The 15352-nt window shown below is 37.1% G+C and overlaps 2 protein-coding genes across 7 annotated transcripts; both read left to right on the plus strand.

The window, feature by feature from the left end:
* Positions 1–703: 703 nt before the first annotated feature.
* LOC122302945 (SUPPRESSOR OF ABI3-5-like) lies at positions 704–10794 on the plus strand. 6 transcript variants are annotated; one of them, XM_043114428.1, is made up of 16 exons: positions 704–877; positions 1707–2080; positions 2297–2337; positions 2585–3329; positions 3430–3501; positions 3587–3679; positions 3764–3843; positions 4375–4528; positions 4933–5020; positions 5103–5194; positions 5331–5399; positions 6483–6662; positions 7726–7918; positions 8499–9458; positions 9677–9861; positions 10325–10794. In XM_043114428.1, exons 2-16 carry the CDS (start codon positions 2033–2035, stop codon positions 10502–10504), a joined length of 3180 nt encoding a protein of 1059 aa, XP_042970362.1. In that variant the 5' UTR covers positions 704–877; positions 1707–2032; the 3' UTR covers positions 10505–10794. The 6 variants fall into 6 exon arrangements, with proteins under 6 accessions (XP_042970362.1, XP_042970364.1, XP_042970361.1 ...); XM_043114430.1 differs by having other exon boundaries at positions 1750–2080; XM_043114427.1 differs by having other exon boundaries at positions 1945–2080.
* A 134-nt stretch (positions 10795–10928) lies between these two features.
* Positions 10929–12791, plus strand: LOC122302946 (CBS domain-containing protein CBSX5-like). The gene is made up of 2 exons (XM_043114434.1): positions 10929–11661; positions 12148–12791. The coding sequence occupies exons 1-2, from the start codon at positions 11198–11200 to the stop codon at positions 12527–12529; spliced, it is 846 nt and encodes a 281-aa protein (XP_042970368.1). The 5' UTR covers positions 10929–11197; the 3' UTR covers positions 12530–12791.
* The last annotated feature ends 2561 nt before the right edge of the window (positions 12792–15352 follow it).

The following is a 15352-nucleotide window of genomic DNA, read 5'->3' on the forward strand; positions in this document are numbered from 1 at the left end:
AGATTGAATTGAAAGAAAACTCAAAACATAAAAAGTACAAGAATGTCTTTGATTCAGTACCACCTAAGATGAAAGAAAAGCAGCATCATTGAGATCAAACTTGGATAAGGTTTTAACTTATTAGTAGATTTAGATGTATTTTTCTTGCAGATATTCTCTATCTTATAAATTTGATTTTGTTCATTATTATTATTATTATTATTTGGTAGCATATGGGATGTGTTTACGATATATTCAGCCACAAGTACCACAAGCTAAGCTTATCAAGAAATTAAAGACAAATTAGAAAGAGCAAATGAGCGATGCTGATTACGATATATTTAGTATTATTTTTAATAAAATTTATTTTTTGATCAATCACATTAGATTAATATATATATTAGTCTGTAGTTGTGCTTGTAATTAGATTTTTTTCTATAAAAATTATTTTTATCTTCAAGAATTTTACTACATACAAATAAAATCGAGTACTAATCTGTATATTAATATTGATTTTTTTATATTTAAATTTTAAATTAATATTATTTTTAATAAAATTTACTTTTTAATTAATTATATTAAATTGATAAATATATTAATCCATAATTACGCTTGTAACTAAATATTTTCTATATTAATATCGGTGAGGAAATTAATGTACGAAATATGCTTCTAAAAATATTTTTCCCACATATATATAGCCCATCATGTCCCTGAGTTTGTATGTACAGCGTGAGTTTGGGGGCCTAAGTCAAATGTACAGAGTTCTGTGCCTGAGACAATAAAATCCTTAAGAAGAACAGCGAAATCAAGAAGGGGAAGGACGACAAGAAGAAGAAGGATAATACAGACGAGCCCGGATCAGAACGGATCCGACCCACATCCGCAGGTCCTCCTGGTACGTTCTCTGCTAATTAGGGTTCCGGTTCCTTATAGATTTATCGATTAATCAAACTTTGTTTAAAAAGTCCCATGGTTTCTTCGCTTGATTCTTTTGTCCTGAACTTCTTGGCACTCAATTTCACGGGTTACCATTCATTTTCCCTTGTAGCTGTTTTGCAATCCTAACTTGATTCTCCAAGATATTACAGCCGCATACATGCAAGTGCGTGTATCTCTTCTGAACACGCACAATTATGAATTATGTTATTCTGTTTGTTGTCTTGCTATACTTTTTTTTTTAAATTTTTTATTATGATTACGATTCATTCTATATATTTTTTTTATAAGTAATGATTCATTCTATATTTACACGGAAAAGAATGCATGGTGTAAAAGAACCAGCATTTTTATTTTTTAAAAGAATGAAAAAGGCCTCAAGTTTTTATCAGCACGACAAAATTTTGTATTAATTGAAATGGAAAAGGTCTCTTAAAACGCATAAAACGTTTTGTCGCTAACTGATAGATGCATTGCCAAATGAGAAATGAGTGGCTCCGTATAGTTATAATGTAAAGACGACATGCCCATGTTCGACATTCTATGTTTGAAAGGTGCTATTTTGTGTGTTTCCTCATGATAAGCGGGGAAAAAAAGATGGAAGGAAAATTTCTCTTTTTTCATTTTGATGAGCGGAAAGAAAATGTCCCTTCTCTGCTGCAGCTGTTGATTTCCAAATTGCGATGTATATGTGCTTTTTGCATTATCTCTCTTCCTTATCCAATCATGTGTGGTGAAGTTACTTTACACCGTTTATCTAACATTTATACTGGACTTCGTTTTTCAAGACTGATAGCCTTCTGTGCATTACTTTGGACAATATTCATTTAGCTGATGGTTTCTACAATCAAGATCCTCCCCTGTTTTGTGTGTTAAGAGAATTGGAAGATGGGTCTTACTGAATTTGTGGAAAGGGTTTGATTTTGAGGATTCCAGTTATGAAAGAGGGGCCAAGGTCAAGTCATGGGAGTTATTGGTTCTTGGTTCATCATGGCATAACTGTTTCTGTTTGTGCATATATTACAGGAGAGGTATTCATACTGCTCCTGAACCTTCTGAACGACCTTCAAGAGCCTTGTAGGGCCGTAACGCAGACGGGTATTGCTTGCGAGAAATGGATCCTGGTCGCTATGGTCTGCATCGAGGATGGGATAATAACAGCGTAATTGTGGTTTCCTCCTTAATAATCACCTATATGGGATGATAAAACAAGAAATTTTAGGGCACATGTGATTGTCCATTTTTTTTTACGGCATCTCATCCCTAAAGAAAAACGAGAGAAAGCTGTGGGGCATTGAGGATATGGACTGGATTTGCCTAAGCTCGTACCATGATTGATTATTTGTGGCTGACATAGGTTATTCTCTTGAATTCACAGGCTCTGGAGGGTTATGGTGCAGTACATGAGCCAAACTTCCGGTGAGTGCTGAGTTGCTTATCATCATCACAGGGGTATTTTAGTATTCTTGGGTTTAAGTGTCGATGGAAATTATATGGATTGAGAAGCTGATGGTATAGCTTTATTGGTGTGTATTTCATTGTTATTTTGCAACCAAGCTTTATAATAATTTATTGTATTCAATTGTTTTGATGTTTATTTTATTTGGTGTGCATTATATCACATTTTATCTTCTCTCTCGCCACCCATTTTACATTCGTTTGGCAGGGTTGGTGCTTCCTATGATGAAAGGAGGTTTTTAGATGAAAGATTCTCAAGAGAAAATGTTTACCCGAGAAATGCCTTCCATCGTGAAGTATTGGACAGGGAGAACTATCCACCACCACCTCCTGCAATTGGTCTTTGGCCACAATCAAGGAGGAGAAGTTATGAAGAGGAATATCCTCTTGATAGGGAATCTAGGCGACATGAAAAATCGTACATTAGTTCATACCATGAGATGGATACCTTTCGTGATCGAGACATTGATACCATTCAAGAGTTTGATGAGTTTGGGGATGGGTATCACAATGTTGACAACTCTCGTGATCATGGATTTGGAAGGCCTGCAAGGTTTGAGGGACGTGATCGTGATGATTATGCTTATGATGATTATGATCGTAGGTCCCGCTTGTCCCATCAAAGTAGGGAGGATAGCCGTGATAGGGACTATGACCATGGTCGTCATGGTTATGATTCCGATTATGATAGAAGTAGTAGGAGAGATGGAAATTGGAGGCGGCGTGGATCCCGTGATAAGAGATGCCCAAGTCGGGAACGAGATCAGAGTCCACATAGAAGGCATGAGCGCTCTTGGTCTCGGGGGCATGATGATCGCCCTAGATCAAGGTCCCCTCGAGCACGAAGCCATAGTCGAACTCATCGCGAGGACAGCTATGATGATGATCGACATGAGAGGATGGATAAGCGAAGGGAGCGTGAAGAGAAGCGTCATCGTGAGCAATATTCTGTGGTATGCTTTAACTGTTTATAATGTATTTTGCATGCAATGCAGTGTACCTCTGAATTTTAGCTTGCTAGAAGGCTTCAGTGAGAATCCTGTTTTATTGTAGGCCCCATCTGCCACTGTTGTTGTGAAGGGCCTGTCACAGAAGACAACTGAGGAAGATTTGTACCAGATCCTTGTAATATTTTAATGTTTTTGTTCTGTATTCTATTGTTATCTTTCCATTTATTCTTTAATTAAAAGTCAATTTGTGGGACTATCAGGCTGAATGGGGACCCCTTCGTCATGTTCGTGTGATCAAAGAGCGAAACTCTGGGATCTCTCGTGGATTTGCTTTTATTGATTTTCCTTCTGTGGTACCTCTAATGTGTAACTTGCTTAATTTTTTATGCTTTTATTGAAAAGAATAGTGTACATTCCCAGTTATTGTTCTGGAACAGGGAGCAGCTCGTGCAATGATGGACAAGATTGGAGATGATGGTCTTGTTGTGGATGGAAGGAAGCTGTTTTTTGAGTATAGGTATTTTTTTCTCCTACAACCATCATTCAATTCTTAACACACTATCTGATAAGATTGATTCTATAGTCTTCCGTGCTTGTTGTCGATAACATAAAATCTTTTATGCTTAATCAATCATTACATCACTTGTGAAAAATACTTACTATGTGCTTGGGCTATGCCTATTTTCTTGTCAATAAAATCTCTTATTACTTTAAAAATAAAAATAAAAACTTGTGAAAAGTGGTTCAATGTTAATACCATAGTCTTAGTTTATATAAAAAAGATCAGTCTGGAGCTCAGACTGGGCGAAACCTGGATGAAGTTTAATTTTTCTGTGGCTATTATGGTTACCATGTACTTGGGCTATGCCTAGTCCTCATCAATAAAATTCTTATCTACTGATAAAAAAAATTATGATTAGTTGAGTATTTTCCATCAATAGTGCATTTATTGTGATCAAAGTGCTACTGACCATGTCTGGAATGCATGCAAATCCAAAAATTCTTATTTTTGCTGCAAGTATACTGGGTGAACTGTGTTTTGTTGCAGTAGTAAGCCAACTGGTGGGGCAGGTGGACCATTTGGTCAAGAGAATGCTTTGAAATCAGGCCACTTTAACCATAGAAGCATTACGGTACCATCTGATTGGATGTGCAACTCTTGTGGCTGTGTCAATTTTGCTCGGCGAACGTCTTGCTTCCAGGTTTGCTTCAGGACGAATAAAGAATCTTTTTATTAAAAGAGTCAGCTTTACATGTAGGCGAGCAGACTTGCATTTCATTTTTCAGGAGACGGACAAGCTATCCATTATTCTCTGATGATATATTCTTTTGGGTGTTTTATGTTCATTTTATTTATTTACTTCTACTGAAGGTGCCCCCCCATATGGACGCTCTGGACTAGTTTTTCAGCTTTATCATGTTAATGTTTCATGTGTTCTACCTGGTGGTTCACTGGACCTAATCAGTGATTTAGTGTTATTAAGTTCTACTGGACAGAGCTGATACATGAGGCGTGAATTAATGATAAAATGTTCAAAATGGAGGCTTGCGTGTATATTGATTTGATGTTTCAAATTTCTATTTAAATTATCTTGGTTTGCTGCAGTGTAACGAGCCACGTACAGATGATGCTCTCCCAGCAGATATTGCTTTATCAAATCCAGCACCCATAGGAAAGAAAGGATTGGAGGCAGGTTAGCATTTTATTGTTGCTTTGAGCTTCTTCCTTTTTTTCTGTACTGCAATGTTTGACTAGATGTATTGATATTTCTTCAGGTCCTACTCATGTTTTGGTGGTTCGAGGATTGGATGAAAATGCTGACGAGGAAATGCTTCGTTATGAATTTTCCAAACATGCTCCAATTAAGGTACCAAAATGTTGAGTACATAGTTCAAAGTTTCTGCTTGCTGTATATGTTTTTAAGAAATAGGTTGCATCCCCCATCCCCTTAACTTGCTCCATTCAAGATTTTGTGTATGAGTTCTGTTTATCTTAATTTGCAGGACCTTCGTCTTGTCAGAGACAAATTTACTCATGTCTCAAGGGGATTTGCATTCTTACATTTTCATTCGGTATGTTCATTTGATTAAACTTTTCTGCTTGCCCTTGAGTTATGTTCTAAGTGTGGTTTAAAGGTTTGGTTTTCTCATACATATTATGGAGTAATGGTAAACATGCATATGCTATTAAAATCAGAGAAAATATAAATGTTTGGTAGGCTTCTGACTAGTTTTTGCTAGGTGTTGCTCTTGTATATGTCCCATGGACTTGGGCTATGTCTATTTCTCATCAATAAAATTATTATTTACTGATCAAATAATTCTGAAAACCCACGATGTGTTTTGAACCTGTCTGACGATGGGGTTAGGTTGTAAAGGAGGAAAAGAAAAGGGACCTTGGAATTACTTAAATTGAATGATGAAACCACGGCTTAATTGAATGATGGACCTTGCTTTTTTTTTCCTCTTTCCTTTTTTAATCTCTCTAATTTTAATACATTTTCATTTATTCATCAAAAAAAATACATTACTGGTACTTAGAATATGAAATATTTTTTTGTAACACGTACTTTAACATGAGTACTGCCTGCAAACAAGCAGGCCTTGATCAAACCAAAATCTTTTCAGAGCCAAAAAAAAGGTCAAATTTTTGTTGAATATAAAGGTGGATGAAATGGTATTTTCATTGAAATCTATGACAAGTCAGATGGAAACACCATCTAAATGTTTCTTTTTGTGTTGTGTCCTGCATATGGAAAAGCTAGGAAGATTTTTTTTTTGAATTAATGTTTCTTAAAAAGAAAAATCTGAATTAACCTTATTTAGTGATAGAATCTTCCTGCAAGTTCCCTCTCGAGGCTGATAAAGTTAACCCAGTCACAATGCTGTGGCTTGTGAAGGTCATCTTTGCTGGTGTAAAGTTGTGGGAAACTTCCGTCTAGGTCCTTGGGTTGAATTTTAGTTTTTAATCTTTCATTATAAATGGACTCTGGGCAATGCATCTCCTAAAGACTTGTGGAAACTGTAGTTAATTCCCGTCCCCCTACAAAAAAAGGAAAGAATATTTCTAAGATATTATTCTCTATAGGGGAAGAAAGAAGGTTAGTTGCCTAAAAAAATGGTGTCAGCTAGAACCGCTGGTATGACTTATTGTAGGTGGAGGATGCAACCAAAGCTCTTGAAGCAACGAATGGAATGACACTTGAAAAAAATGGGCAGATCTTGAGGGTTGCATATGCAAAAAGCATCCTTGGTCCAGGATCAGGCACATCAGGACCTTCCCAATCAAGCAGCCTTGCTGCTGCCGCAATTGAGGCAGCAACATTTGCTCAGCAGGTGCTTATTTATACATGAATGCATATGTGCACTCTGTACTTTTCCTTTTACAGTATCTATTTGTTTGTTCAAGCATTAAAGCTGTTACTTGATTTTACCCATTTTGACCTCTGTGGGATCTTTAGAAATTCAACCCTAGGTTTAGGATTCATGACAAGTTCTTGAAGACTTCTTATATAGGGTTTGATATATAAGGACTTACCAATGGTTAGATAATTAAAATGATCGAATTCTAAAGGTAATTTGGTGGCTGTTTGGCATTAAAACAGAGAATTGAAGGATAAAAGAAAAAGATAAAGATAAACCCTAGGCAATCACTTTAGGTTTCCTAGGCAATCATTCTTGAGAAGTAGAAGGCAATAATACACTCAAGCTTTAGGAAAGCTGATGAAGTTTGTGAACTGGTTCTTTGAATTGACTAATTCGACTATTGCTAAACCTTTTCCAACATGGACTGAGTTTCCTAACTAAAACATAAAAGTACTCTAAAAAAACACTCCTAAACTGAGTTGAAAACTACAAAATATACTGAGGATGTTCCCAACACAAAAAATAGAGCCATGAGCTTATATTACAGCCCATAGAGATTACGCCTGAAATAATTGAACTTGAGAAAATCTAAGAAAAGCTAAACTGGTGCCTGTGCCTATCTAACCTAAAGAAATTTAAAGGTAAGACTCCAACTGCTGGCAGTCTCTGACTGTAAAAACCTAACATAATCTTTCTGTAGTTTGGCTTAGACATATTGCAGCATATGGACTTGATGCTTATGCTTTTTTTGTTCTTATTTTTACTTATCCCTTCCTTTTTTTGGTGTTATAATTTTTTTTATGGGTAGATGTTTGGTGTTATAAATACCAATGTTATTTATCATTTTCGGCTCAATTTCTATGCAATTGAATAGAAAGAATTCCTCCAAGGGGCTCAAAATCAGCCTGCAACTCTAGATGTTTTTTATTTTATTGCATATATCATTGTACTTTTTAGTTGCTTCTGGCTCTGCAGTCTATATATCATTTATTTGGTCATTGCATTCTTATGCTCCTTTCTTTTGGCTTTTCAGTATGATGCTGTTGGATGGGCACCAAAAGAGTATAACCCGGATGACAAACAACCAGCCAGCAGGCAGGAACAAATTGATGGGAAGGTTCAAGTTCAAAATGACAGTTCAGCTCCACAAGCTGGATTTGTGTGGGATGAGGCATCTGGTTATTACTATGATGCTGCGTCTGGGTTTTACTATGATGGAAATACAGGTTTGTCTTTTCTGACTGCATTTTTTAAATAAGCAATCTAGTATTTTATTAAAAAATTCAAAGGGGAACATGTGACATGTAAAGAGGAATGGCTAATTAGATATAGAAAAAGATTCTTACTGTTTGAAGCTTTATGAATCTGAATTGTTTTGCATTTATTGTAGCAAAGATAGAAAAAATGTCCTACATTGCTCAAGAAGGATAAGTTATTTCCCTTTGTAATAAATTTCAAGGGGCTTCAATTGTAGCATTAATTTGTCTTCTTGGAGTATGCGCCCAGATGTGGCTTGGGCCTTCTTTGGGTTGTTACATAACTAGTGGTCATTGAGATGTTATATCTGTTGTAAGGATGAAACCACGGTTGGAATTGTTTATGTTGTCGCTTATGAACTTTCCATCAACCTCCAAATGCCCCTGTCCAACCTCAGGCAGAGTCCGGTTACCTATGGTTTCTATTGGCTGATATACTGGATCATTGATATCTGCATGTTTCAAAGTGTATGCTAATAATATGAATTTTAGTTTGAATCACTTCTCTTCGAAATTGCATTTTGGAATCTGACCTTCATGTTCTATGCAGGTCTCTATTATGATGGTAACAGTGGAATTTGGTATACATATGACGAACAAACTCATCAATACATCCCTTGCACTGATCAGAATGACAACAAAACATCTGGTGACCAATCTGAGCCCCCCAAGGCATCAGATGGTTCCAGTAATAGAAAAGTGGTTATCTCTGCACCAGCTACTACGTCAGTTGAGAAGACTGCCTCATTGCCAGATGCAGTACAGGCTGCAGCAACAGCAGCAATAGCTGCAGAGAAGAAAGAGAAAGAGAAATCAAAAGAGATAAAACTTGCTTCAAGGAGCAGCATTCTGGCAACTAAGAAGAAAATGAATAATGTATTGTCTCTCTGGAAGCAGAGGAGTCATGAAGGGCAAGCAACTCGTGTGGCTCTTGATGAGAGTCAACTATCTGGGTCAGCTGATGACAGACCCTTTTCTGTTGGACAGTCCACAAAAAGCAAGTATAAGACTGATCCATCGTCCATAAAAGATAATTCCATGTCCAGTTCAGGAGCTTCCAACATTGTCTCTGCGGCCCAGGCTGTTGGTTTGGAGTCTCCAGTCAAGCCTAGACCTGTGAGTAACAGCTTAGGGGGGACTGTGATGGGGGTCATTAGAGGTTCTGGAAGAGCTACAGTTAGATCAGAATCTACGTATTCAGGATTATCTGGTGGTGTTTCCCCTTCAACTGTTGCTACAAGTGCTGTTGGTTTTCCTTTATCAACAAATGCAGATATTTCTACAGCTGTAACTCCATTTAAAACGGATGCATCTGCGTTGGGTACCTATGCACCACCTGCGGCTATTGGGGGTGGCAAGAGGAGGTTTTCTGAAATGCCACTCAATCCAGCTTCTACATATAAGGAGCAACCTCAAACTACCTATAGGGATCGTGCAGCGGAGCGAAGGAGCTTGTATGGATCATCTTCTGTTGGGGAGGATTCATCTGACTTGGGATTTGATGATTCAAGTAAGCTTTGGTCAACAGTTTGTGCCTTTGATCCTTTCTTATGTGCTCATATTATGTATGTTTGTGATATTTGTAGCACTGGCTCTGGGACATTTGCCAATGATTGTTTTATTTTCCAGTTTATTTATCCAAGTTTATGATTCATCGCTTCTCTATCTCTTGATATTTGTATCGACTTCTGAGAAATCCTATCTCTTTACTGTTGGTGAACATCCAAGATCGAGATATTGCATCAAGGAAGGGTTCTATGGATTCAATGCCTTTTCCCCCCGGTGTTGGTGGAGGACGTGTATTCGGAGATGCTAATGTTAATAGTTATGAGGTCATTACTGCAGACAAAGCAATTGATGAAAGCAACGTGGGTAACAGGATGCTCCGCAGCATGGGCTGGCATGAAGGCTCGGTATCATTTCCTTCTTTGCACTTCACAGTAGTTACAAAATGTTGATCTAGTGGTTCTATATAACTGAAATGTGCTCTTCATGCTTGAATGAAATGCAACTCACAGTTTCTCGTTCTCCCTGTTGGTAAAGCACTAGGATTTTATTTGTTCTATTTTCAAGTAAGGGATTCAGTTTATTGTTATAGAATGCAGTTTGATGTAGACATAATTTTAAAAAGTGCGGTTTGAGGCAGACATATCATACCCAATTTTCTTCATGTATTAAACATCTTTTTACGCTGATTACTATCCTTTTTTCTCCTACTTTGCCGTTTGTAACACCTGGCTTTGTGTAGGACGTGGTGTCTTGTTACTTGTTTATAACTTAGTGCCAGTGGCCGCTTGGTCTTTGGAGCAGGATTCAAACATTTTACACACTCTGGGGACACTGTTTTTCTTGTTTTGGTAATGTTCTGGTGTGCAGGGATTAGGGAAGGATGGAAGCGGAATGGTAGAGCCAGTCCAGGCGCAAGCCGTGGAAAGTAGAGCAGGACTTGGGAGTCAGCAGAAGAAGCTTGATCCTCTCCTTGAGGTGCAGGCTGGAGATAGTTACAAAACCCTACTTCATAAGAAGGCACTTGCCAGGTTTCGGGAGATGTCGTAGATAGATAGATGTGGGGCAATTGAAGCTGCTCCTGGTTTGCAGGGAACTGACAATAAAAAAAAATTTAAAAAAAAAAAAGAAAAGAAAAAAGCGAGGGAAGCTAGTGTCAAGACAAGACCTTGAAAAACTGGTAGTAGAAAATGTAGTGTGCCTTGTAGAGAGGCGATTTGGTCGTGCAATATTGGTTGAAGGTGTATCTTGAGACTCATTTTCTATTGTCTATTGTAAAAACTAGCTTTTCAAGCCTTGAAAAGTTACTGGTATTATTGAAAGCTATGAAATTTTGATTACTCTTTGTTTTGCGGGGTCTTTTAAGCAAAACGTTAGAACATATACTGTTTTCCATCAATGAAGATTTTGGTGCTATGAAGCTCTGACCGTGGTAGTGCCTGACCTAGTGTTGGACAAGGCAAATGGAGTCATTTCATTACCCGGATTTCAGTCCAATAATTAATCAACTTGATAGAAATTTGGTGAGACATATATAATGGCTAAGAGCATTGGCATTGGCTTCATCAAAAGCCAATGCAAATGCATAAATTGATGAACGTGTGAGAAATACCGCTGCATTGGTCTCGGCAAACATAAAATCTGAAGTTTTGACCTATAGTAATTCTTCCGTTTCCTTCAAATTTGAAGGAGCACTGCACATTCATCTTTAGTTTATTTTATTCCATTTTTAATGCCCAACCGATGGTTTTATTTTCCCTCTCTCTTCCCTCTCTCCTTTTTCCTCCCCGCGTTTTCTCTCCCCCATGCCTCTCTTTTTCATTTTTCGCCATCAACAGAAACGAAATCTCTCGGATTCTTCACGCAGAACCGATTTTATCAGACCTCTGTCTCAGCAAACCAGCCCTAAGGTCCTTGCCCATTTCTGCAACCGTCGCTGACGCTTTGGCGGCCTTGAAAAATACCGACGACAACTTCATCAGCGTATGGGACTGCGTCGATCACTCGGCCAAGGTTGAGTTTGGTCACGACAACGTCGGCGTTGGCTGTGAGTGCCGTTGCGTTAGCAAGGTGTGCATGGTGGATGTGATATGCTATCTTTGCAGGGATGAGAATATGTTTTCTCCTTCTGCTGCCCTGAAGGCGCCTGTTTCTGCAATCTTGCCAAAGATTCCTGGACTCGTGAGGCATCTGGAGCCATCTTCGAGGTACTTGATACAGACACTAATAACTTGGATTTTTGTCTATGCATGTATTTTTTCATTTTTTTGAGTTTGATCATCTTTGCAGGGCTCTATCTGGGTTTCCCTTGAATTTCAGTTTTAATGTCTCCGTAGGAGTTTTTCATAATTTTAAATGCTCGTTTGAACGTGATAAGATGTGTTTATTCAACTGCTACGCGTGAAACTGAAGGAAGCCATTATTCGTAAATGTTAGACATTTTTATTCATCAAACCCAAGATCGATGTGGTTGAAACAAATTTCTTCAAAAACTCAACCCAAGCCTATTAATTTACAATTTTCAAATTATATATCCTGAAAAATAAATTAGAACGTTGTTTCATTTCATCGTAACATTTCAGTTATGACCTGAATTGAAAGAAAGACGAAAGCAAATTGACCCAATTCAGCTTAACCTCCCCTGTTTCAAGCAAGCTCTGCAAAACGTGAATCTGTTTTTCTTGTCTTTTCAGATTGTGGGAAGCCATCGATCTGATTCTGCAAGGAGCCCAGAACCTTGTGGTACCGATACAAACCAAACTAAGCAGCTATTCAAGAAGAAAACAGCTCCAAAAACCCTCGACCACCGGCCCTACTACCATCCACAACGGCCGCGAATTCTGCTGGTTGACTCAAGAGGACATGATCCGGTTCCTTCTCGGCTCCATCGGGCTCTTTTCCTCGCTCTCGGCGCTCTCTGTTGACACTCTTGGCATTATCACCACCGACATCTTAGCCATTGACTATTACTCCCCTGCCTCTTCGGCAATTGGAGCTATATCCCGCTCTCTCTGTGAGCAAACTTCAGTGGCTGATTCTGGTATTGTTATGCTTTGGATCCGTAATGTATTGTGAAGTAGTTGTAGATTTATAGGCCGACTTTGATATGGACTCGTTTCCAGTGTTGGTATATTGGTATTTTGCATCTGATTTGTGTTCCATGCAATCCCAGTGTTCAGTTGTGGTTGGAATTCCTGTGAACATTCTGTGTTTTTTTGTTTGGATTCTGTGGAGAAGTGGGTTTTTGGTTTTCATACTCTCTGACTTTGTGTTCATGGAGCAGTGTTCATGAAGTTAGATTGATGAGCCCCTACTTTATAGAAACACCCTTCTATTTCATTGCAGTTTTTCCCTTGCAAATGGATCATGACCTTGTGCCTTATCATCAAGCTGTTTAACACGACCATAACATGGCATGTGTTTGTGTCTTTGTTCTGTTTGGCCTTCAATACACTACATATATTTTTGGTTTCTGTTTTTGTATACCTTTAAGGTATCTGCCTCTTGGTTATTAATAAAAAATTCTCATAAATATTATTATTAAAAAATAATATTATATTATTATTTTGATGAATCAAATGACTAATCCAATGTAGGGATATGGCTAAGGAGGTTTTGGACTTATGGAAAACATGCACTTTTCATCAAATTTTAAAGATGGCTTTGATGAAGCCAATGCCAATGCTCTAAGAGCATTCACATTGGCTTCATCAAAATCATTTTTAAAATTTGATGAAAAGTACAAGTTTTTCATAATTCTAAAATCTTCCTATCCATAATCCCACATTGAATTAGTCATTAGATTCATCAAAATAATAATATAATATTATTCTTTTAATAATATATATTTTTTTCATATTTTGAAATTAAACCTACTATATGTATATTAATAATTTAATATGATATTTAAATTATTGATTTCCAACTAATTTTTTTCCTCAACTTAATTAGTATATTGTGAAGGCAATTATGAGAATTATTTTTTTATTAATATTTTTAAATAATTTGAATTATGAAAAAAACAAAAAGATGTATAATTTTATTAATAATTACTTCTTTAATTATTAAATAAAAAATAAATTAAGAAAATTAAAATAATTAAATGATAATTGGAGACTCGATATATTTATTTATTTATAATTGGTATTTGGACATTTTTAGACATTGCAATCCTTGCGCCACCCAACTAACCAATGTCCCCACCCAACCCATCCCCACCCGCTCTGCTTCCCATCTCTCTCTCACTCTCTCTGTATTTCTTCACAGATCTTCTTCTCTAGAGGTGGTTGTAATTTTTTGTTGTTGTTGCTGCTGCTGCTGCTGCTTGTAAAATTCTTTGTGAAAAATGGTGAGGAAGAAGATCAGAGAGTACAATTCTAAGCGCTTGCTGAAGGAGCATCTCAAACGTCTCGCCAACATTGACCTCCAGATCCACTCCGCCTAGGTAGCTTCATTCTCCTCCCTCCATCCATCCCAATGCTTCTAGTTTCTTCTGTAGCCGCCTTTGCCGTTTCCCTTGTGATCACTCTTTGACATCTTTATCATTTGAAAACAGAGAAAGAGAGAAAGGGGGAGAGAAAACATACCAGTTGCCTTTGGAGAAGAAGCTCGTGGAAAAATCTTGGGTCCAAATCAGAGTGTTCTGCGTGAAGAATTCAAGTGTAGTTTCGGTGGATTGTGAGAAATGAAGAAGAGAGAAAGTGGGAGAGAAAATGCAGGGAAGAAAAATCGAGAGAAGGAAAATAAAATAGACCGGTACATGAAATAAAATAGAGTAAAATATTGAGAAGACAAGTGTACAAAAGCCCTTTAAATATGAAGGAAAAGTTAGAAATACTGTAGGTCAAAGTTTTCCATTATTTGGTTTGACTAATCTAATGTAGCCCTTTTTTCACATATTCATTATTTTATGCATTTGGCTTGACTTTTGGTAAAGCCAATACCAATGCCCATCGTCCATGCTGGCCTCACTCCAACCTAAAACATCTATTATCTCTTTTAATATTTCTACATCATTACAAGCCAATGTTGAATTATCAATATATAATGAATATGTTCATAATTTCTTTTTCTTTTTTCCTTATAAAAGTAAAGTTCTTCAGTTTAGATATGACGTGACATCAACGTTGCATTTTTAAATAAAAAAACCAAAACTTCATCACAGGATATGTTTCTAATTCAATTAAAAATCTTTGAAGTCTCCAAATTAGTGTGCCTCGTTTGAAGTCTCCAAACTAAAGTGTGACTCGTTTGTTTGGTTTTTTTTATTTTTTCTAAACAAGCAAGGTATATATATATAAGGATACTGCAAAGTACAATTACAAAGTTTAAGGAGGATCAAAAAGAAAGAAATGGAAAGAGTCATCTAAGGGTATGCTTCCAAAAACAAGATTGGTTGCTGCCCATTGCGCTACAGAATGCGCACATCGATTTGCATATCGATGAATTTTGATAAAACTCCAAAGCGAATTACTCGCATACAGATGTTGAATATCCTTGATGATATTGGAAATATACCAGTTTAGAGCAGAAGATTGGTCTTGAATAGCTGAAAGAACCAATTGTGAGTCTCCTTCAAAAATAACCTGAGTGTGTTTGGATGAAGCCGCCATTTTAGTGACTAGGAGAGTTGTTGTTGCTTCAGCGACAAGAGGGTTTTGGGACTGGATTTTATCAGTTTGAATGCTATGAAAATTACCTCTATTGTTGAACCCAAGATTTCAAGTTTTGTGTAATTATATATTTACACATGAATTTTGATGATAACAAATGAATTCAAAGAATAAAGAAGTCTCAAGCTCAAGTTGTCTACACAATGGAGTCAAGCACATCAAGGAAACAAGCATGAGCAAGAAGGGAACAAATTCACATTAAAATTATATAGTAATGTTGTAAATC

Source organism: Carya illinoinensis, chromosome 3 (genome assembly GCF_018687715.1).
Source record: "Carya illinoinensis cultivar Pawnee chromosome 3, C.illinoinensisPawnee_v1, whole genome shotgun sequence".
NCBI classification, from domain to species: domain Eukaryota; kingdom Viridiplantae; phylum Streptophyta; class Magnoliopsida; order Fagales; family Juglandaceae; genus Carya; species Carya illinoinensis.